General features: G+C 44.9%; 3 protein-coding genes across 3 annotated transcripts; all 3 read left to right on the top strand.

The window, feature by feature from the left end:
- Positions 1 to 7,912: 7,912 nt before the first annotated feature.
- Positions 7,913 to 9,886, top strand: LOC125515914 (high-affinity nitrate transporter 2.1-like). Its single transcript, XM_048681400.2, has one exon. The coding sequence runs from the start codon at positions 8,027 to 8,029 to the stop codon at positions 9,551 to 9,553; it is 1,527 nt and encodes a 508-aa protein (XP_048537357.2). The 5' UTR covers positions 7,913 to 8,026; the 3' UTR covers positions 9,554 to 9,886.
- An 8,068-nt stretch (positions 9,887 to 17,954) lies between these two features.
- Positions 17,955 to 18,548, top strand: LOC147963447 (uncharacterized). Its single transcript, XM_087529577.1, has one exon. It carries the CDS (start codon positions 17,955 to 17,957, stop codon positions 18,546 to 18,548), a length of 594 nt encoding a protein of 197 aa, XP_087385703.1.
- Positions 18,549 to 20,115: 1,567 nt separating this feature from the next.
- Positions 20,116 to 21,987, top strand: LOC125516057 (high-affinity nitrate transporter 2.1-like). Its single transcript, XM_048681543.2, has one exon. The coding sequence runs from the start codon at positions 20,229 to 20,231 to the stop codon at positions 21,753 to 21,755; it is 1,527 nt and encodes a 508-aa protein (XP_048537500.2). The 5' UTR covers positions 20,116 to 20,228; the 3' UTR covers positions 21,756 to 21,987.
- The last annotated feature ends 2,340 nt before the right edge of the window (positions 21,988 to 24,327 follow it).

The following is a 24,327-nucleotide window of genomic DNA, read 5'->3' as shown; positions in this document are numbered from 1 at the left end:
AATCTTTGCTTGGAAGCACTTATTGTCCCCTTTTCGCACAATTGTGCTTCTCCCGGAAGCAAATATGCGCCTCCACGAGAAGCAAATCTGTGTGCTTTCTCGTGGAAGCACATATTTTTTCTCTTTTCGAGAAGCATAGTCGCTTCTCGCGGAACCAAATCTGTGCGTCCATGAGAAGAAAATCCATGCTTCTCGAGGACGCACATTTTTTTCTTTCCGAGAAGAACAAATGTGCTTCTAGCTGAAGCAAATATATGCCTCCACGAGAAGCAAACTTGTGCTTCTTGTGGACATACAGTTTTTTTCAAGGAGCACAATAGGGATTCTTGCGAAAGAAAATATGTCGCGAAGCACATTTTTTTTCCTTTCTGAGAAGCATAGCAATGCTTCTTGCGAAAGCAAATCTGTGCCTCCGTGAGAAGGAAATCTGTGGTTTTTGTGGAAGCATATGTTTTACTGTTCTCGAGAAGTATAGTTGTGCTTCTCGTGAAAACAACTTTGTGCCTCCATGAGAAGCAAATCTGAGCTTCTTGTCGAAGCAAAGATTTGTTTTCCTTTTTGAGAAGTTGTGCTTCTCGCGGAAGCAAATCCAATGCTCCACGAGAAGGAAATCGGTGGTTTTCGTGAAAGCAATTTTTCTCGCTCTTTCCGAGAAGCATAGCAATGCTTTTTGCGGAAACAAATCTGTGCCTTGCTGCTCATGGAAGTACAAATTTTCTCCCTTTCCAAGAAACACAATTGTGCGTGTCGTGGAAGCAAATATGTGCCTTCACGAGAAGCAAATATGTGCTTCTTGTGGATGCATACCGCGAAAGAAATGTTGGAAATATGCCCTAGAGGCAATAATAAATTGATTATTATTATATTTCCTTGTTCATGATAATCGTTTATTATCCATGCTAGAATTGTATTGATAGGAAACTCAGATACATGTGTGGATACATAGACCACACCATGTTCCTAGTAAGCCTCTAGTTGACTAGCTCGTTGATCAATAGATGGTTACGGTTTCCTGACCATGGACATAGGATGTCGTTGATAACGGGATCACATCATTAGGAGAATGATGTGATGGACAAGACCCAATCCTAAGCCTAGCACAAAGATCGTGTAGTTCGTATGCTAAAGGTTTTCTAATGTCAAGTATCATTTCCTTAGACCATGAGATTGTGCAACTCCCGGATACCGTAGGAATGCTTTGGGTGTACCAAACGTCACAACGTAACTGGGTGACTATAAAGGTGCACTACAGGTATCTCCGAAAGTGTCTGTTGGGTTGGCACGAATCGAGACTGGGATTTGTCACTCCGTGTAAACGGAGAGGTATCTCTGGGCCCACTCGGTAGGACATCATCATAATGTGCACAATGTGATCAAGGAGTTGATCATGGGATGATGTGTTACGGAACGAGTAAAGAGACTTGCCGGTAACGAGATTGAACAAGGTATCGGGATACCGACGATCGAATCTCGGGCAAGTATCGTACCGATAGACAAAGGGAATTGTATACGGGATTGATTAAGTCCTTGACATCGTGGTTCATCCGATGAGATCATCGTGGAACATGTGGGAGCCAACATGGGTATCCAGATCCCGCTGTTGGTTATTAACCGGAGAGTCATCTCGGTCATGTCTGCATGTCTCCCGAACCCGTAGGGTCTACACACTTAAGGTTCGGTGACGCTAGGGTTATAGAGATATTAGTATGCGGTAACCCAAAAGTTGTTCGGAGTCCCGGATGAGATCCCGGACGTCACGAGGAGTTCCGGAATGGTCCAGAGGTAAAGAATTATATATAGGAAGTGCTATTTCGGCCATCGGGACAAGTTTCGAGGTCATCGGTATTGTACCGGGACCACCGGAAGGGTCCCGGGGGTCCACCGGGTGGGGCCACCTACCCCGGGGGGCCACATGGGCTGTAGGGGGTGCGCCTTGGCCTACATGGGCCAAGGGCACCAGCCCCTAGAGGCCCATGCGCCAAAGGGACAAGAGGAGGGGAGAGTCCTAACGGGGGAAGGCACCTCCGAGGTGCCTTGGGGAGGATGGACTCCTCCCCCCCTTGGCCGCACCCTTCCTTGGAGGAAGGGGCAAGGCTGCGCCCTCCACCTCTCCCTTGGCCCTATATATAGTGGGGGGAAGGGAGGGCAACCATACCTAAGGCCTGGCGCCTCCCTCTCCCTCCTCTTCTGTGGTGCTTGGCGAAGCCCTGCAGGATTGCCACGCTCCTCCACCACCACCACGCCGTTGTGCTGCTGCTGGATGGAGTCTTCCTCAACCTCTCCCTCTCTCCTTGCTGGATCAAGGCGTGGGAGACGTCACCGGGCTGTACGTGTGTTGAACGCGGAGGTGCCGTGCGTTCGGCACTTGGTCATCGGTGATTTGAATCACGACGAGTACGACTCCATCAACCCCGTTCACTTGAACGCTTCCGCTTAGCGATCTACAAGGGTATGTAGATGCACTCTCCTTCCCCTCGTTGCTGGTCTCTCCATAGATAGATCTTGGTGACACGTAGGAAAATTTTGAATTTCTGCCACGTTCCCCAACAAGAAAACCCTGACTTGTTTTAGCAAGTACCTAGAAAAAACTGGGCAAAAACTGAAAAGACCCAAAAAATCCCATCTAAAACCAAAAAATGCATATAAAATAAAATAAAATTCAAAGGGCTCGCCTAGTGCAACATGTGGCAGGAGTTTGACACACCACTTGGCATGCTCCCAAGGCCCCAAAAATGACCCTTGAAGATCCGCCGCAAGGGGTAACCTCCAGTTAATTGCTCTCTAGCATCGTCCGTCCCAAAACCTATTGCACAACTATGTTAGGGGTAGCAACCAAACGGGCACCCCCGCATAGTAATTGGCCTATCCACTGGAGCCTTATGTACTGTTTGGTTCCCACTAGTTTTAAAATGTCTACAAAATCAGTTTTCCCCTTTTTTTTGCTCATATCCATTTTATTCCTTTTTCCTGTTTTTATTTTTATTTTACTTTTTATCTTGTTTGCTTTCATTTTTCGTTTTGAATATTTTTTAATTTAAGAAATAGTTTTCCAATTCTTCATATTTCTTTGAATTCATTAATATTTTTTAATTTCTAAACTATTTTTTGATTTCCTGAATATATTTATATCTCCCAAACAATTTTTTCAAATTCTCAAAAAGATATATTTATTTCATGTTTGATTTTCAAATTCTGAAACATTTTTCAAACTCATGACATTTTTTGATTTTGCAAACATTTTTCTAATTCATGACCATCTTCCTGGATCTATAAACATTGGCAGAATCCATGAGTTTTTTCTAAAATTATAAAAAATAATTTAATTCAGTAACTCTCCTAACTCATGAACATTGCTAAAATTTAGAGAGTATTTTAATAGAAAACAAACAAAGTGAAAAAAAACCACTGATTTTTTTGTTGAGAAACTCGCCAAGCTTTATTGATTTAGAGCAACGTTCATAGATACAATAGTTGGGCAATGCTGATATGAACAACATCGCTAGCACTATAGTAGCGCTAATTGCCCACCTATGAGCCGGCCTACACGAGCTTGCGCACGATGCGTGTTTTCTCACTTTCCAATGCACACCGTGCAGATTAGTGGACGTGCTTGTTTTGGGCCAAGCGGAAGAAGCTAGATTACCGACAGGCTAGGTTGATACCAGAAGAGTGAGAATATGCTTGAAAGAATATCGACACATTTTCAAATCTCTAGATAGGCTAAGATAATCCTATTCTAAAAAATGTCTGTGATAGCCAACAGTTCGTCGCCATATTTTAACTATCATTTCAACTTTCAACCTTATTAGCATACATATTAACGCAGGTGTTGCAAGCATATGTTATCTTTTTTTATATACTTCAGACGTTATAAATTCATCAGAGCATGTCCGAGTTAGTTGGAGGCTAGGAATATCCTTTTGCACATTCGATCCATGCTAATTGTAGTTTACATTGTACGAAGGTACATGTGACAGTGTGAGCACTATTCTTCAAGTTTTGTTGTGGTCAGATGGCTACTATATATGTTCCTCTTCGTGCCAAATGGTCAAACCAATGTATATTACTAGCTAGTATGTTTCCATTGTAGAAACTAATTTCCTTATTATTTGCTAGCTTTTGGTCAAATGGTATTGTAGCTGGCTCTTATTCGGTTTCTTTTCATGGACGTTGATGCTGATGCTGAGTCGCTTTCCCGTCCGTGTCTTTCCCTCCCAACTACCCGTACGTTCCCACTGCCAGGGAAATTAAAAAGCTCCATGGGCAACTACCAAGCACCTTATTTCTAATTTCATATTTTTGCAGGATCCTTCCAGCTGCATTGTGTACTCCTTCCGAATTAATAGCATAAGCCAACCAAAATTGAGATGTTTGTTACCGAAAACCACCATTTTAGTAAAAACAAATCATCAGAAACCACGTTGCAAAAAACACAGATGTTCTTATTCCGATGTGTGGGGCTAGCCAGGGTATTTGTCCAAACTTTGTACGAAGACTCCAAGATACTGAGTCACATCACATCTGGAGATTGAAAAAGTACTACTCCCTCAATTCCACAATGTAGTGCTTCCTCTATCCACGTGCTTCAACTTTGACTGTAAATTTAACCATCAAGACCGATTGCGGCGGGAGCAAAAATTATATCAGTGAATTCGTATTCGAAAGAAGTTTTCAATTATATAATTTTTTCTCCCGCCGCAGTTGGTCTCGTTGGTTAAATTTACGGTCAAAGTTGGACCTCGGGAAGTACGGGCGCACTATATTTTGGAATGGAGGGAGTAAGAGGTAGTCGATGGAAACATCTTTTCCAACTAAAACGAACATCATCGAAAAGCCTGGAATAATCAGAAAAAAATGCAAGCACTAGTGGCAAATCTAGGACTTGAACACGGATGGGTTGGTTCCATCACATGAAGCATTTGAGCTACGCTTAGTTTGGAGTAAGTCCTTTTTCTTGGAACAAAATATGAATTCAAGTCTCTAGATATGCTTGATGCCAACTAATAACTGATTATTTCCGCAAGAAAAAACTAATAACTGATTATACAACGCAGAGATCTACTGACACCACCGCACATCCGTACCCTTGCATGTGCAACCGCTACAACTAGTCCATTCTTAAATTTTGTACGGCTTTTGTAGTTAGCGAAGGACAAAGTACGTTTGGAATATAGCACCGCGGCCACATCGAATAAACCCTCTACGTACAGGGTAAACTCTCTGAGGTTTGAACTTTCAACGGTCGTCGCTGATGAAAAACAGTGTCATCAAGCTCGACCTGCTCCGGACGAACGTCGCTGCGAAGAAGAGGAACACCGATATGGCTTTTTTGATGGACGGGGCGGACATGCTCCAGAACAACGACGAGCAGCTCAGGGCATGGTACATGGCGGAGCGCGGCCTCATCCTAAACTAGATGTAGACGGCAACGCCGACGACGCAAGCTCCCGCGCCCACGACCACACGGACGCCAAGTCCGAACGACGCCTCCACATCGCCGCCCAGCAGTGCCGAAGCCGCGCCGACACAGCCCAGCACCGAAGCAGCTCCGACACCGCCGAGCCCGCGCACGCCGACTCCGCCAACGCCTGGAGCCGACCCCGCCGAGTGAATCATTGCGCACGCGAACTTGCGGCGTGCAGCGCTCTGTTTTTTATAACGGCAGACTACGTCCGATCGCCGGATTTGAGACGTCTTTTGAGAGCGGGAACGACCAAGTTTAAATTTCCCGCATCCTGAGGCCGGCGCTTGGGGGCGTGACTGGGAGCTAGGTCGCCCCAGGGGCCAAACTAGCGCCGGCACGCCCCAAGCCGCTCTATTTAGGCGCCCTGGGAGGCCGAACGGCTAGAGATGCCCTAAGGTGTTGGATACCACTGTCCTTGCATCTTGCTAGTAATGTGTTGAAGCAAACATATTAGACTTCCACACAACGTACGGAAAACTACCAAATTTGACTTACCCAGCTAGCTAGGCGACGTGCAACACGTCATGCTGACTGGATCAACTACTGTCCTGATAATCGTGAAACCAAATACACAACGATCTTGCCGATCTCTACATAGATCTCGATCGACCGACCAATGCCAACTAATTAGCACGTCAGAGATCAATTATATAGTTTACGCTGAAGGATCGATGACGAGGCAGCAACACTGATCCGTACAGTTGCATGCGTATCGCCTGTGCTAATGTTTGTGCTAATGGATCTAGAGTCAACTCTTCCGTCCATCGAACGGCTTTGGTTGTACCTGTACCTGGTCGTGTATATAGGAGTTATACGTGTTGGATTACACCTATACATAGTTTCGTGTACACTTCCCCACATGCAATGCACTTAACTAGTCAAGCACCGATCATATATAATCCTATCGTATAAGTAGCTTGGCAACCCAGCTGATATGTTCAACGTATGTGGACACATATCGAGTCCCTAGTGATCTCCTCAAATTAGTTGCAAGTAATCCTCGCTTAATCTGTGCTGATTCAGAAACATGGAAAGTAGTACACACACATGACCGAAATAATTAGCGAAATGGGATTTGTACAGCCTTTGGTTTCACCAACAGGCCAGCAGGTACATATACCACTGGTTGAATAACTTTGGTCAACTAGTCCCGATCTTAACTTGTTTAGTGCTGTCATAAAACCTTAAATTAGCCCTGATCCTGATTAGATGTGATAATATAGAACACGCCCAGAATATTACTGCTACCATCTCCTGCATGTGCAACTGCAACATTGAGGTTAAATATTTCTCCACAGTCAACTCTTTGCACCGTTTTCATCAACAAAAGAAAAAGAAGTGCCAAGAAAAATAGTGTCCAGAGATGGAGGGACGTTGTATTGGAGGCGTTATGGCGGCGACGGCTACGAATTAGGAAGGAAAGGCGTTTAGCGTGTGCACTTTAATAAAGTGTTTAACCGCAAAATTGCGCAGCACATTTGTAGTATGAACGGTGCCAGTGATAATGTTCCTGGCGAAGTTTGTTAGGAAGACGGTGATAAATAAACACATACAATCGCAAGTCCAAAGTCATACGTATATTCGTTATGGAGGCATGCAAAGGAAACAATTCAACATCAATAGTGATCCAAGGTTTTTACTCATGTTTGCCACTACTCAATGCTGGTTTTTTTCATACCTATCCTATGTTTAAAATTAAAAAATTACATGCTTATATAACCTGAACTTCATAAAAACTTATTTTTTGGATTTTCTTCAAACTTATAAACATAGTTCTCACTTGTGTTTCACTGTCGTTCATCATGTTGTTCCCATCGGTTATTTTCCGGTAAAATACATAGTTAGTAACATCCATTCTATTTTTGACATGGAGAGAGTAGCAATTTTTCGGCCTAATGACGCGTTAAGTGTGGAGTCAGAGGTACTTAATCACGCTCGCTGTAACCTGCAGACTACAGCTAGCTCTGCAGCTACCTAGAGTCAACTCTTAATTTGTACTTAGCATACGCTCAAGTACGTTTCCGGAATATCTCAACCTGCAAGTTTTGCAGTCAGATCGAATAAACCTTACAGCTAGTGTCAACTCTTTTGCACGGTCCTGTACGTACTTGCAACAGTTAATGCCCTGCCACTGCATATATATTATCTCCATATAAGTAGCTTGGCAGCCCTGATAAGTTCAACAAGACAGATGTACGATCCTTGTGAATCTCTTCATTAGTTGGACATACACACAAATTAAGAATCAGAGGAGAACGTCAAACATATAACTAATGGAGTGATGGTGTGCATTAATTTGAGCAACTCAAGGAAAATGAATGGAATACTGGAACGATCTAGACGAAAGGAAACGTCGGGAGCATATGCCAAAGAATATGCCAAACTGAGGTGGTTCAAGCATGCTATAAATACATGTATCCTTCTCATCTTTTCGAGCACAAACACAACCATTACAAACTAGAGAGTTAGCTAGCTAAGCAGTTGTCTCTCAGAGCACATTGCAGCTCTGAGAGCTCCAAGGAGCAAGGAAGAAGAAGCTTTCCTCCCTCAGCACAAGAGGATATGGAAATGGAGGTCGCCTCCACTCCCACCACCCCAGCGCCCATCAACTTCTTGCTGCCGGTGGACTCTGAGCACAAGGCCAAGTCTATCAAGATCTTCTCCTTTGGCAATCCACACATGCGTGCCTTCCATCTCGGATGGATGTCCTTCTTCACCTGCGTTGTCTCCACCTTCGCTGCTGCGCCCCTCATCCCCATCATTCGCGACAACCTCAACCTGACGAAGGCTGACATCGGCAACGCCGGAGTCGCCTCTGTCTCTGGTGCCATCTTCTCAAGGCTAGCCATGGGCGCAATTTGCGACCTTCTGGGCCCACGCTATGGTTGTGCCTTCCTCGTCATGCTCTCTGCACCTGCAGTATTCTGCATGTCCGTCATCGACGGTCCTGGTGGATACATCACCATCCGCTTCCTCATCGGTGTCTCACTTGCCACTTTCGTGTCATGCCAATACTGGGTGAGCACCATGTTCAACAGCAAGATCATCGGGACAGTCGGTGGGTTGACGGCGGGATGGGGAGACATGGGTGGTGGTGCCACACAACTCATCATGCCTCTTGTCTTCGATGCCATTTTGGCATGTGGTGCAACACCTTTCACAGCTTGGCGCCTCGCCTACTTCGTACCAGGAATGATGTTGGTCGTGATGGGGTTGCTTGTGCTCACCATGGGGCAAGACCTTCCGGATGGCAACTTGAGGAGCCTGCAGAAGAATGGAAACATGAACAAGGATAAGTTCTCCAATGTTCTGTGTGGCGCCGTCACCAACTACCGTACATGGATCTTCGTCTTCATCTATGGCTACTGCATGGGCGTCGAGCTCACCACCAACAACGTGATAGCCGAGTACTACTACGACAGCTTCCACCTCGACCTCCGTGCTGCCGGCACCATCGCTGCTAGCTTTGGCTTGGCCAATATCTTCGCACGACCAATGGGAGGCTACCTCTCCGACCTTGGTGCCCGCTACTTCGGCATGCGTGCCCGTCTCTGGAACATCTGGATCCTCCAAACAGCTGGTGGAGTCTTCTGCATTTGTCTTGGCCGTGCATCAAGTCTGCCCACCTCCGTCACTTGCATGGTCCTCTACTCCATCTGTGTCGAGGCTGCGTGTGGTGCCGTCTACGGTGTCATCCCCTTCGTATCTCGGCGCTCCCTCGGCCTCATCTCCGGCATGAGCGGTGCAGGCGGTAATGTGGGCGGCGGGCTCACACAGTTCCTCTTCTTCACGTCGTCGCAGTACTCCACCGGCAAAGGGCTCCAATACATGGGGATCATGGTCATGGCGTGCACCCTCCCTGTCGCACTCGTGCACTTCCCACAGTGGGGTTCCATGCTCCTCCCTCCCACCGCCGGTGCTACCGAGGAGGACTACTATGCCGCTGAGTGGACGGAGGAGGAGAAGAGCAAGGGCCTCCACAATGCGGGCATCAAGTTCGCTGAGAACAGTGTCTCTGAGCGTGGCAGACGCAACGCCATCCTCGCCATACCTGCCAGCCCACCTCATGACACGCCTCAGCACGTATGAGACTCAGGTCTTTTGACCTCCCTATGGTGCACGTATATATGCGTACGTATATACACTGTATATGTACGTGTACGTCCCCCCGGGGTCCAGGTGTGTGGTGCCCTATTAGGACGGTGTGATTTACCACGCCACGTGACTTTGTGGGCGCTTACCTAACCCCTTAGAGGAGGGACGTAGTCTGTAATTAGAGTCTTGTAGTATGTTATGAGATGATGAGATATATGAGAAAATGTATCGTGCCTTCACCTTCCTTGTGAGCTGTACATATCTCCTTCATCTTCAACATTGTATTGTACTACTAGTAGTTTTGATAATTAACATATGGAAGATGATGCTACGGCGCGTGCGACTTCCTCGGAAGGTACTGGCGCCCCTTACATGTTGTAGCATATGCTGTCCTTGTCCTGTAGCATACAACTAAACATATTTGTCGCTAGCAATCGTTTTCGCAAGTTGCTGGGGTTATGTAGAGCTAGCTTGAACAATTAGCTACATGCTGAAATAAGACCATGATACATGGAGTAGCTAGGGCCAGACTTTAGTTTATGGATACCGATCGATGCAGCCAGAAAATAAGCAACCGCCCTACTCAGTACCCGACGATCTTGCATGTGTACGCCCGTAATGCGAGGGGCGACTTAGTACTCCCTCCGTAAAAAAATATAAGATGTAGTGATCTAAACACTCTTATATTTCTGCACAGATATCTACTCCCTCTGTTCCTAAATATAAGTCTTTATAGAGATTTCATTATGAATCACATACGGATGTATATAGATGCATTCTAAGTGTAGATTCATCCGTTTTGCTCCGTATGTAGTCCACCTAGTAGAATCTCTACAAAGACTTATATTTAGGTCGAAGCCGACAAAAAGGTTGCTTAATGCACAATTACTTACCTGGTCTCAGTCTTGATGTCTAACTAACGAGCTCTCCAAAACAAAAACAAACACTCATGAGATCTCAGGCTATAGATCACCCATCGATCGATGTTTGCAGGCAGAATAGCATATCATATACGCACTAACTCGCATATATAGCAACTACCGTACTCCGATCTTGCATGTGTACGCAGCCGTAGGGTCAACTCGTTGTGCAGTCTGCATGTGTACTCAGTCTTCAAACTTCTGTAACCTGGAAGAAGTACTTTAATTAGACAATACGAATTAGCGCGCAAAAAGAGGATCGACGGTAGATCTCACATGTAGCCAACAAGGTATGGAAAATCAGACATGTGCAAAAAATGCATCAGAATTTTCAGAACATATGCTAGTATTACGTAGTCAAAGAGTTTCAATGGACTCTTTTCCAAGATATCAGTCATTTCATCTTGTGAACCAGACGAAGTAGAAACCCACAGAGAACGAATGGCGCGAAAAGTGCCACACAAACGAATGAACTTATATCTGTAATTATAATTAGCACTTGCCGAACTTGCATTAGCTTCTAACCTTCAGGGGGTCAAATCGTAGTGGAGTAGTAACATGTAATTAAATACTATCTTTGGAGTGAGAAATAACACTTTTCCTATTTAGCACCCGAATCAAAATTTTGAAGCCTTTGTCGATTCTGCATGGATCCCTGAGGCCGAAGGCGGCGGCGCCACTGCTGAGAGCGCTAGTGAGGCACATGACACCCACGAGGCCTTGACTAGGAACCACCCAGAGCCGGCAACGAAGCGACAACTTAGAGGAGGAAAAAGGTAGGAGAACACTTAGATCTCGATCGGACGGCTGTGACAAAACTGAATGACACTTTTTTTTTCCAGATGCTTGTGGCATAGACGGTCCTGAAAAATAACCATGCAGTGCACTCAGCAATCTCGACCATATATTATATAGCTTGTCGATCCAAAAACATTTTTGGTTTGCAGCCCTACAAGTTTGACAGGAGACACCCCGTCTCCGTGTGATCTCTGCGTTGGAATCCCCGTACAGTTAAGAAAGATACACAAGCTTCATAAGCGAAAGCAAATGTCCACTAAGTAACTAAACGCCGCTTTCCTGCCGACGCTTAATTGTGTCTTAGTGAAGACACAACTTTGTGGACGTGGAGTTTCTACACCCAGGAGCAAATGCTCCTGGTGTGAACAGTAAAATAAAAAAAATTCAAAATAATCTGATTTTTTTGTGGCATACTTTCATAAATGTTTGTTGCGCATGCAAAATTTCATTACAAATCACATTGGTGGAAGGCGTGGTAAAAAAATCGACGCTCTGAAAATGTTACTTACAAAAGCATTTTGGAGCTCCGATTTTGTTTTTTTGGTACGACTTCCACCAATGTGATTTCGTGATGAAATTTTGCGTGCACGGCGAATATTTGTGGAAGTATGTCACAGAAAATTTTCAGAATTTTTTGATTTTTTTCTATTTTTTTATTTTACTGGTCACACTGGTGTAGAAAGGCACTTTCGTAACTTTGTCCTCTTTTCGCTGGAAGAGAGCTTTTCACCATAATTTTATTTGTAGTAGGTGTCGGTGACGCCTTAAGACATGGAAGACATCACACCATTAATTTGAAAAGCCCACTGCCGATCGTTTTCACAAACATGGATAGTTAGCATGGATTAATTAATTTGGTCATTTTGGCATATGTAAGATTGTTTAAAATTGAAACCCACTTACGGTGGCTTCCTAGCTCAAACTAATGAAGCTTGGACTTTGGAGTACTGATTGATCAATGAATGTACGGCCAGAATTCATGTTCAGCTGCTTAGAATATCGCACTCCGGACGCTTCCGTAGCAACCACCGTACGCTTGCTGCATAAGATAGAGACTAGTGGAGCCAAGCATGAGAGAGATCATATACAAATGCAACCTGTCGTTCAGATAGGTCATGAATCTCCGTGTCATCTCCACGTTTGGCCGGTAGGTGTGGAGGAGTATTGTAGTAGTGGGGGTAGACCATCCAACGTTGCTTCAACGGTCGATGAACCTTGAATCACACATGCGTGTCTTTTGTTGCTCGAAGGGTTTTCTACAAAATTACCAATAAGTGCGAAATCTCAACTACCGAACGGTTTTCCTTCAATTTTGCTCAATCCCTAACTCGAGTTCTTCTCTCCCGTCGTCCCAACGCACTCCCTGGTGCAATTGTGGGTGTGCTCTGATGTGCCCCAAAGCCTCTTTTTCATCGTCTTTTCTTCTTCTTTTCCTTATAGTGGACCTTTGTTACTATTAGTAGAAAACCGAGTGAAAACCTTTTTTCAAAGAAAGATAGAATGACCCCCTTGTTTAGTAAAAGCAAGAATTTGCATAAGAGCATAGTTTTAAAAACCAGACCAGACTATTTGCCATAAAACTCCGGGATAGGTAAGTCTGGTGGATCGTCGGACAGGACAAAAAGGGAAACCGGTAGGCTTGGTGGTTCATTAAGCTTCAAGGATTGTTCCGCCACATAGCAAAACAGCACCCAACTCTTTGTTTGCAGGGAGGAGCTTCAGCCAGATAATAAACTGATGAACATGCTATTAAATATATATCCACTTATTTTTGTACTGAAGTAACACGTGTAATCTTTAGCACATATTGAATAGGGGAAAATCCCCACCGGAGCGCTGTTTTTTTACCAGTTTCGGAACAGTTTTTTTTAAGGCATTTTGCCAAAAAAATCTTTGTCTTGTTTTCCTGTTTTTTCTTTTCTTTATTTCTTTTCACTATGGTTGTTTTATTTTTTCCATTTTAAAATTCATGAATATTTTTAAAAATTAGTGAAACTTTTTTAAAATGTGGAATATTTTTTCAATTCAGAACTGTTTTTCAAATTTTTGAATATTTTTTGAATTCAGGAACTGTTTTTCAATTCGTGGCATAGTAACCTAAGTTTGCAAGAATATGTTATATATTTTTATAATCGCACGACAGGAAGTCATCAGAGCTTGTACCATTTAGTTGGAGGTTAGGAATATCCTTTTGTACATTCGCACATGCTGATTCTGGTACACATTTGTATGAAGGTACGTGTGAGCACCTTTTTTCCAACTTTGTTCTGGTCAGATGGCTACAATATATGTTCGTCTTCGTGCCAAATGGTCAAACCATATATAATGCCATATTTTGTGTGTGTAGAATTTTGTTTCCTTCTTTTGCTAGCTTTTGGTCAAAAGATATTATAGCACTTGCTGTTTGGTTTCTTTTTAATTAATGGACGTTGATGCTGATGTGAGTCGTTCTCCCGTCCGTTTCTTTCCCTCCCAACTACCCCTACGTTCCCACCGCTAGGGAATTAAAAAGCTCTGTAGGCAACTACAGAGCGAGAGTGGCGTTTTGGCACATGGGAGCGCGCACTCCAGATTTTTAAAATGTGTTTTAAACATATTTTAAAATGTTAAAAAATTTCAAACAAAAACTTAAAACGCACGTCTTGATATTGTACATGCTCACAAAGTCGTTTCGCGAAAAATCGACAACTTATGTGTCGCGTGTGAAAAAGACAAAATCTTGTGTTAAAAAATGCTTTTCACAAGACATTCTTTTGTCTTTTTACACAAGTTACAAAAAATATCGATTTTCTTCGAAACTTGACGTGCACACATATAATGTTGAGATGTATGCGCCAAATTTTTGTTTCGATTTTTTTCACACTTTGAAATATTTTTTTCGCGTGCAGGAGCGCGTGCTCCCGGGAGCACCGACGAATTTCCGACTACAGTGCACCTTATTCATAATCATATGTTTGGAAGTTTCTTTCTGCAAAAGCTACATTGTACTCCATCAAATTAATTGCATAAACCCATCAAAATTGAGACGTTCATTACCGAAAAACATCATTTTAGAAAAGAAATATTCAGAAAACCACCTATCCACTTTAATCACGTTGCAAAAAGAAAACAATGATGGCTCTATATCCACGGTGCGGCGCTCATTCTGACGCGTGGGGCTAGCCGGGGTGTGTCCCCAAACGCTGTATGGTGGGTGCTTTAACTTTAGACGATGAGCAACATAGTGAGCCTTTTCCTTGAAACAAAACAATACACATATCATTGATTCAAGTCTCTAGATGCTTCTGCTCGATGTCAACTAATAACTGATTATGTAACACCGAAATCTGCGGACACCAACGTACCATTGCATGTGCAACCCTTGCAACTAGTCCATTCTTAATCTTGCACGGCTTTTGTAGTTAGAGAAGGACAATGTACGTTTGGAATAAACCCTCTACGTACGGGGTCAACTCTTTGAGGTTTGAACCGACGGCAATGAACCTAACATGTCGCACTCAAATATATAGCTTATCTCGTATAAGTCGTTCAGCAGCCCAGATAGGTTATTTTCTGACGGGGGCAGATCGATGCAACTTGATTCTGCCAACTACTACTTAGTTAATGAACAAGAGCCTGACTTTTGAACACAGTGATGACGACGACCCATCCACCGTACAGTTGCATGTGCCGGTGTTTTTGGAGTCAACTCTTTTTACGGTTTTCTTTTCTTAGTTTTAGGGCCTGTTTTTCACCACCTGGCTAATTAATTAGGTACCGCTAGCTACTGCACTTTCGCCGATTAACTGTACATGTAAACTTGTCTAACAATTAATAAACCTTATGCAACAGGCAGTGCAAGTTAGTGGTGCTTCTGGTTAATTACATCATTTGCAGACTTTACTTCAATTCACATATATGTTCTCATATATTGAAGCTAACAAAATTGATTTCCACACAACGTACTACGAGGAAGCTAACAAATTACAAAACAGTATAACACAGCTAGCTACGAGCCTCCACACGCTTTGAGTTTCTTAGTCGTCGGATCGGTCGAATGTACGACACAGATCAGCTCGGCCGTCCCATGACGTCCACGCGCTCGATGCAGCTTCTCGCGGGCTGCTGCTCCACAGAACGACTTCGCGTTTCTCTCCGTAATCGGCTGTCGAAGGCCCACGTCTTCCCAAGCGTACTCTAAAAGCCCAGGTCGTCCAGGTTCAGGGCTATCCTCCCCAGAACGAACGTTTCTTTGTTCCTTCCACGCATGCGCCGCCACTTCCTCCTCCTCGGTCGCAGCCGTCTGCGATGGTGCATGGCTGCGTTTGGTTACGAGCAAGAGGGAAACTGAAAACAAATTTGATTTCCTCTCTTCCAACTTCGTGTCACCACCCTGCCCCCTGTGTCAAAGCTTTTGTTTCAATCTCATACCTGCAGTGTGTTGATTTTGATTCTTTACTGATTCGCGATTATTTTTTGAGAAACTTATTTTTGGGGGTTTACTGGTGATGGCATGATGCTGAATTGGGGAAGAATTGCTACCCCATGCCACGGTTCCAGTCGGAAAGTTGGTAAATCCAATGGCCGTTTTGTCCCTGTGCACCAAATTTTTCATTGAGTATATAAGATTTACTAGATGAGATTATTTTTGTACGCGCATTTCACTCAGTTTCTGATAAGTTTGTTTGATGCTGAGGTCCAAATGCCCTATCCGCTTGAGATATGATGTGCTCCTCTCATATTGCAATTTCCAAACCTAGCTAATTTTGACTGAAAGTAAATGTTAGAGAAAATGTACAGGAACGGATAATTCAAGATTCTCTGATTGCTTGCTATTTCTTCCACCGACTTGCAACTCCGATGACACAACAACCCAAATGAAAGTTCTCAAAACAATGCACTCTCTGACCATGTTATCTAAGGTACAAGCCAAGTTCTTGCAGGATAATATGCAGCCCTCGGTGCAATTATTTCCTTATGGTAACACAATTTATACACATATAATTGTTTCAGCTTCTTGATGGAAGGGATAAATATACAGTGCACTATGAAAATAATGGATGATCTGATGCTGCTGTTGAGATGACTAAGGTGCTTATTTGGTACCTTAGATATCATTTCTTCTATTCGGAATCTGTGATGTTGAATGGAGCCCTTGACATGTACCCCAGATTTTGTAAATTTGCATGACAACTAATACAGATTATAAGTTAAGTCGTCTTCCCACTACAGCCGCTTTCATAATAACTTTAGAAAGTTCAAAGTTATTTCATTAGCTTCAGCAGGTCTGGCACACTTCCTTATCATATTTAGCTCTTTATGTGGTCCATTTGATCTAATAGCTACAATATATAGTCTATTATGTGAATTTAGGTTATTTTTTAAAATTAAGGTAAAGCCCTCGGCCTCTACATCGAGTGATGCACACAAACCTTCATTATATCAGTTTAGATGATCATACGAGGATGCTCATAAGTATTAATGTTCAAATGCTAAATCCAATATTTTATCCTATGTGCGTACTTCACAACACAAGTCATAATTAACTCACATTGTCAATCTTTTGAGCATTCGCAGTATCTTATGGATTTGCGAAGGATTTTTTTAAAATCTCACATGGCTGACTTCTACACAGTAATTCAAATCTCAATTGATAACTATACCTTCAATTTCTTTATCGATATTCATATTGTGTTGAGATTCTTTCATCAAGATGGCGGGCGCGGCAACGCGCGCCTTGTTGTTAGCTAGGCGACATGCAACACGTCGTGCTGACTAGATCGGAAACAAAATATGCATCGATCTTGTCGATCTCTACATAGATCTCGATCGGTCGACATGCTAACTCTTTAGCGCATCGGAGATGAATTATATAGTTTACTCTTATGGATCGATGACGAGGCAGCAACACTGATCCGTACTTTTGCATGTGCAACGCTTGGGCTAGTGTCTGTTCTAATGGATGGAGAGTCAACTCTTCCATCCATCGAATCGCCTTGGTTGTACCTGGTCGTGTTATCGTGTACATTGGAGTTATATGTTTGGATTGCAACTCTATAGCTAGCTTCGTGTATACCTTCCCACAAACTCCTACATGCTATGCACTTAGTCTACCGATCATATATAAGCTCATCATAGGTATAAGTAGCTTCGCAACCCAGCTGATAAGTTCAACGGATGGGGACAGATATCAAGCTCATCATAGGTATAAGTGATCTCTTCAAGTTGCCAAGCTGACATGGGACGGAGGGAGCAATTCTCACTTAGGCTTTGTTGATTGAAATGCACAAGGTACACACATGAATGAAAACAATTAACGAAATAAGATTTGTACAGCTACCCATTGGTTTCACCAACTGGCCAGCAGATACATATAGCACTGGTTAGAGCATCTCCAACGGCCGCGCCAAACGACGTGTGCGCGCGGTAAACGCAGCCTTTAGCGCGCGCGGGGCGTTTTGCCGCGCTCCAGCGGCGGCGGGAAAACCACGCGCGCGGGAACCGCTTGCGCGCGCGCGAAAAGGCGCCAGCTTGCGCGCCATCTTTTGCGCGCCGCTTCCGGCGCGCATATAAAGTGCGGCGCGCGCCACGCGCCTCTCCACGCCTCCTCTTCTCCTCTTCCTCTCTCTCTCTGCCACGCGCCGCTCTAGCGCCCCGCCACCGACGCGCCTCCGCCGCCCCGTCACCGCCGCGCCGCCATGCCGCCGCGCCGCCGAGGAGCGTCCGGCTACCGCGGCGTCCGCCTGCGCTCCAACGGCGGCTACTACGCGAAGATACGCTCCGGCGATCTCCGGCTCGGCCTCGGCACGTACGGGACGGCGCGCGAGGCCAGCCGCGCGTACGACGCGGCGGCGTGGCGCCTAGGCCGGCCGCGCGGCCAGATGAACTTCCAGGATGTCTACACGCTCCAGCAAGCGCTCGACCGTGCCCAGCCGCCGCGTCTGAACACGGCAAAAGACCCTGCGGAGCACGCCGAGCGGCAGCGCCGCCTCCTCGTCGCCCAGGAGGACGAGCGGGTCATGGCGGAGTGGCGCCACCGCCACCCGAAGGACGTCGCCTACGAGCAGGCCTACTGGGCAAGGCGTCGCGAGGAGGACACGCGAAGGCGCCGCGAGGCGCGGTTGGACAGGCGTCGGCGCAAGGCGTTGGCGAACGCGCAGTCCGATCTCGTTGAAGCAGGTGGGCAGTCGTTCTTCACGCCGAACGATGATCGGTGGTTGGACATCTGGCTGGATACCTCGGACGACACCACCGAGGAGGATGATGATAGTGATGATAGCGACTTAGAGTAGTTTTTTTAATGCAATCTATCTCGTTTTTTATCGTTTGTCCTTTTTAATTATTATGCAATCTATGTTTTGGATGTAAAATACCTTTGTATCGTTAAAATCTATGCAATCTATCTATTTTTCAATAGCCTAGAATGAGCGCGCGCGCTGCATTTTAGCGCGGCTGCTGGAGCGGGCGCAGCGCGCCGCGCCAAACCAGCCGATGCGCACGCGGCATATGTGTTTTTTGCGCGCGGCGCGACCGGCGCCTGTTGAAGATGCTCTTAGTTAACTTTGGTCAACTATCCCGATCTTAACTTGTTTAATGCGTTCATAAAACCTTAAATTAGCCCTGATCTTGATTATATGAGATAATATAGTACACGCCCTGAATATTACTGCCACCAGCCCCTGCATGTGCAACTGCAACATCGAGGCTAAATATTTCTCCACGGTCAACTCTTTGCACGGTTCTCCTAACACCATGAAAAACAGTTTTCCGAAACTAAACTATGGCGCTGACAAATTAGGACGGAATGGTGTTTAGAGTGCTCTTAAAGTGCTTAATATCTAAATTTAGCAGCATATTTCTAATAGGACATGTACCAGTGATAAAGTCTATTAGGAAGATGATGTTCAATAAAATACATGAAATTGCAAGTCTAAACTAACATTTATTATGGAGGCATGTAAAAAATAAATTAAATATGATAATCATCTACTTTATTTACTCATGTTTGTCACTATTCATTACTGATTTTTTCAGACTGCCCAAATTAATTTAAGTTTGAACATTTTTGTGAAAAATCGAACTTGAAATTTTACATGTTTATATAAGATGAGCTTAGCAACATATGCATTTTTGTGGAACCTCCTAAAGCTTTTAAAGATAGTTTTCATGCAGATTTTCACTGGCTTTCTTCGTAATGTTTCCACTGGAAATTATCCCATAAAATAAGCAGCTAGTAACATGTATTCTATTTTTGACAGACGGACAGACACAGAGAGAGAGAGAAAGAGTAGCACTTAGCAGCCTAATGACGTGTTAACTGTGGTGTCAGAAGTAATTAATCTCGGATACTGTAACCTGCAGACTACAGCTAGCTCTGCAGCTACCTAGAGTCAACTCTTAATTTGTACTTAGCATAGGATCAAGTACGTTTCCGGAATATCTCAACCTGCAAGTTTTGTAGTCAGATCGAATAAACCCTACAGCTAGTGTCAACTCTTTTGCACGGTCCTGTACGTACTTGCAACAGTTAATGCCCTGCCACTGCATATATATTATCTCCATATAAGTAGCTTGACAGCCCTGATAAGTTCAACAAGACAGATGTACGATCCTTGTGAATCTCTTCATTAGTTGGACAAACACACAAATTAAGAATCAGAGGAGAACGTCAAACATATAACTAATGGAGTGATGGTGTGCATTAATTTGAGCAACTCAAGGAAAATGAATGGAATACTGGAACGATCTAGACGATAGGAAACGTCGGGAGCATATGCCAAAGAATATGCCAAACTGAAGTGGTTCAAGCATGCTATAAATACATGTATCCTTCTCATCTTTTCGAGCACAAACACAACCATTACAAACTAGAGAGTTAGCTAGCTAAGCAGTTGTCTCTCAGAGCACATTGCAGCTCTGAGAGCTCCAAGGAGCAAGGAAGAAGAAGCTTTCCTCCCTCAGCACAAGAGGATATGGAAATGGAGGTCGCCTCCACTCCCACCACCCCAGCGCCCATCAACTTCTTGCTGCCGGTGGACTCTGAGCACAAGGCCAAGTCTATCAAGATCTTCTCCTTTGGCAATCCACACATGCGCGTCTTCCATCTCGGATGGATGTCCTTCTTCACCTGCGTTGTCTCCACCTTCGCTGCCGCGCCACTCATCCCCATCATTCGCGACAACCTCAACCTCACAAAGGCCGACATCGGCAACGCCGGGGTCGCCTCTGTATCCGGTGCCATCTTCTCAAGGCTGGCCATGGGCGCCATCTGCGACCTTCTAGGCCCGCGATACGGATGTGCATTCCTGGTCATGCTCTCGGCACCAGCGGTGTTTTGCATGTCCGTCATCGATGGTCCTAGCGGATACATCACCATCCGCTTCCTCATCGGTGTCTCACTTGCCACCTTTGTGTCATGCCAGTACTGGGTGAGCACCATGTTCAACAGCAAGATCATCGGGACGGTTGGCGGCTTGACGGCGGGGTGGGGGGACATGGGTGGAGGTGCCACGCAGCTCATCATGCCCCTTGTCTTTGATGCCATATTAGCATGTGGTGCAACTCCTTTTATGGCATGGCGCCTAGCCTATTTTGTGCCGGGAATGATGTTGGTGGTGATGGGGTTGCTTGTGCTCACCATGGGGCAAGACCTTCCGGATGGCAACTTGAGGAGCCTGCAGAAGAATGGAAACATGAACAAGGATAAGTTCTCCAATGTTCTGTGTGGCGCCGTCACCAACTACCGCACGTGGATCTTCGTCTTCATCTATGGCTACTGCATGGGCGTCGAGCTCACCACCAACAACGTCATCGCCGAGTACTACTACGACAGCTTTCACCTCGACCTTCGGGTCGCTGGCACCATAGCCGCGTGCTTCGGCTTGGCCAATGTCTTCGCGCGTCCCATGGGTGGCTACCTCTCCGACCTCGGTGCTCGGTACTTCGGCATGCGTGCCCGCCTTTGGAACATCTGGATCCTCCAGACCGCCGGCGGAGCCTTCTGCCTCTGTCTTGGTAGCGCAACTACCCTTCCCACCTCAATCACATGCATGGTCCTTTACTCCATCTGTGTCGAGGCTGCGTGTGGTGCCGTCTACGGTGTCATCCCCTTCGTATCTCGGCGCTCCCTCGGCCTCATCTCCGGCATGAGCGGCGCGGGCGGTAATGTGGGTGGCGGGCTCACACAGTTCCTCTTCTTCACGTCGTCGCAGTACTCCACAGGTAAAGGACTCCAGTACATGGGAATCATGGTCATGGCGTGCACTCTTCCCGTCGCGCTCGTGCACTTCCCACAGTGGGGTTCCATGCTCCTCCCACCCACCACTGGCGCGACCGAGGAGGAGTACTACGCTGCCGAGTGGACGGAGGAAGAGAAGAGCAAGGGCCTACACAACGCAATCATCAAGTTTGCCGAGAACAGCGTCTCCGAGCGTGGCAGACGCAATGCCATCCTCGCCGTACCTGCCACCCCACCTCACGTCACCCCCCAACACGTATAAGACTCGAGGGTTTTCTACCTCCCTACCGTGCACGTATATATGCATATGTATATACACTGTATACATACGTGTATGTTCCTCTAGGGTCTAGGTTTTTGATGCCCTATTAAGACGGTGTAATTTTCCACACCACGTGACTTTGTGGGCGCTTACCCAACCCCTTGGAGGAGGGTTGTAGTATGCATTTAGGGTCTTGTAATATGTTACGAGATGAGATATAAGAGAAAATGTATCGTGCCTTCACATTCCTCGTGGATCCATTTTCATCGTTCTTTTGTAGTTTTGCACATATTTGATGCTTCAAGCTGGTGACAATGGAAACCGACTGCCTTTGGTTAGTCGACCTCTGAAAACATCACGCTCTGTGGTGGCGCTGCTCTTAAAGAAATAAGAGTTAGCTTGTCAGTTTAAATCTTTTGTAATTCAGCATCTGTACCGATCGGCCAACCTTCCAACTCACCTTTGTGCGAAGTCTGCTTGCACTCCGCGTTTTACGGAGAACTGGCTCGATGAGACTCCAGGCTTCCTGCTCAGCAGCCTCTTGGATGATTGCAACAGGAATGCATTAGTTGAATAAAACTCTCAAATTTCCCACAAAAGGAAAAACAAATGGAAGTGCTCCCTACATGTTGTAGTATAACTAGTCAAGTATATCTTGCCCTTGTGCAGTACCAGGAAGCTGGCGTCGAAGGCGACGGATGAAAGAACATGCATACAACTAAATCTATTTGTAGCTAGCAATCGTTTTCGCAAGCTTCTTATGTAGCTAGCTAGTTAGCAAAAGTAGCTAACAACTTTAGGCTATCGCTGATCGATGCAGCCCGAATATAAGCAACCACCCTACACCGTACTTACTCTATGATCTTGCATGTGTACGGGCCGTAATGCCAGAGATTTAGTATTGTACTGTATTTTCTGTATAATATGTAGAACATTTCTATTTTTCTTCTAGATCCTCAGTTGTATATATAGCTAGACTAGAGTCCTAGTAGTAGATAGTTGTTGTCGAGTGATACCAATTAATGGAGGATTAGGACTTTAGACCACCGACGTCTCTGCAGCCAGAATAGCGTACTGATCATTAAACTTGTACAGCAACCGCGTAGGCGCGTACCTAACCGTACAGTTTTCCAGCTGATCAAATGATGCGTTTGTAGCTACGGTCAACTCTTTTGCATGCGTGTCCTGACAGCCATGAAGGCATCTAAACCTGTTTTACTAATAATGAAAGGTTGCTTAATGCGCGATTAATTGCTCATCTCAGTCTTGATGTCTAACTAACGAGCTCTTCATTTCAAAAAATAAAAACAAAAACTAATGAGATCTCAGGCTATAGATCACCCATCGATCGTTGTTTGCAGCCAGAATATCATAAACAGGATGTACTATCGTACTCAATCTTGCATGTGCTCGCAGCCATAGGGTCAACTCTTTTCGCAGTATCTTCAAACTTCTGTAACATAGAAGTACTTTAATTAGATGCTAGTACGAATTAGAGCGCAAAAACAGGATCGATGGTAGATCTCATATATACTGGCTAACAAGTTATGTAAAATCAGACGTGCCCAGAAAAATGCATCAGAATTTTCACAACATATGCTATTACACACAGTCAAAGAGTTTAAATAGACTCTTTTCCAAGACACATCATTTGTTTCATCTTGTGAAGCAGACGAGGAAGAAGATGAATAGGGAAAACCATTAGAGGAAGAAGGAGGTAGGAGACCACTTAGATCTCGATTGGGCGGCTCTGAAGGGACTGATTGCCATTGTTTTTTTTATGCTTGTGGCATATGGGGTCTTGAAAAATAACCATGCAATTCGCTCAACAATCCCAATCATATATTATGATCATATATAGCTTGTCGATCTAAAAACATTTTAGGTTTGCAGCCCTAAGATTCAACGGAGGACACCTAATCTCCGTGTGATCTCTGCTTTAGAATCTCCATATAGGTAAGTGAAGAAAGATATACAAGCTTTGTAATCAAAAGCAAGCTTTGTATTCTCTGGACAGCTTCATTTATTTCACTTGAATTTTGGAACTATCACCTTGCTACCAAAGAAAATGGATGCTGTGAGGATTGAGCAGTTCAGACCGATCTGCCTCCTCAATGTTAGTTTCAAAATATTCACCAAGGTCGGGACTAATAGGCTCACACAGATTGCGCAGTCTGTGGTGCAGCAATCCCAAACTGCTTTCATGCCGGACAGGAACATCCTTGAAGGGGTGGTTGTTCTTCATGAAACACTCCATGAAATCCATTCCAAAAAATTAGATGGAGTAATTTTTAAGATGGATTTCGAAAAAGCGTACGATAAGGTTAATTGGTCATTCCTCCAACAGGCACTGCGTATGAAAGGTTTTGATGAAGCCTGGCGCCGACAGGTCGAGTCCTTTACGCAAAAAGGGAGTGTGGGAATTAAAGTGAATGACGATATAGGTCATTACTTCCAGACACATAAAGGCCTAAGACAAGGAGATCCGATGTCCCCTATCCTGTTTAACATTGTGGTGGATATGTTAGCAATTTTGATAGGAAGGGCTAAGGAAAATGGTCAAGTGGGCGGG

Source organism: Triticum urartu, chromosome 6A, assembly GCF_056163025.1.
Source record: "Triticum urartu cultivar PI428250 chromosome 6A, HENAU_Tu73, whole genome shotgun sequence".
NCBI classification, from domain to species: Eukaryota; Viridiplantae; Streptophyta; class Magnoliopsida; order Poales; family Poaceae; genus Triticum; species Triticum urartu.
This window is presented reverse-complemented; position numbering and strand designations above follow the sequence as displayed.

Excerpts from the sequence above, each read along its gene's own strand:
- LOC125515914 (XM_048681400.2), top strand. The coding sequence starts at position 8,027 with ATGGAAATGGAGGTCGCCTCCACTCCCACCACCCCAGCGCCCATCAAC.
- LOC147963447 (XM_087529577.1), top strand. The coding sequence starts at position 17,955 with ATGCCGCCGCGCCGCCGAGGAGCGTCCGGCTACCGCGGCGTCCGCCTG.
- LOC125516057 (XM_048681543.2), top strand. The coding sequence starts at position 20,229 with ATGGAAATGGAGGTCGCCTCCACTCCCACCACCCCAGCGCCCATCAAC.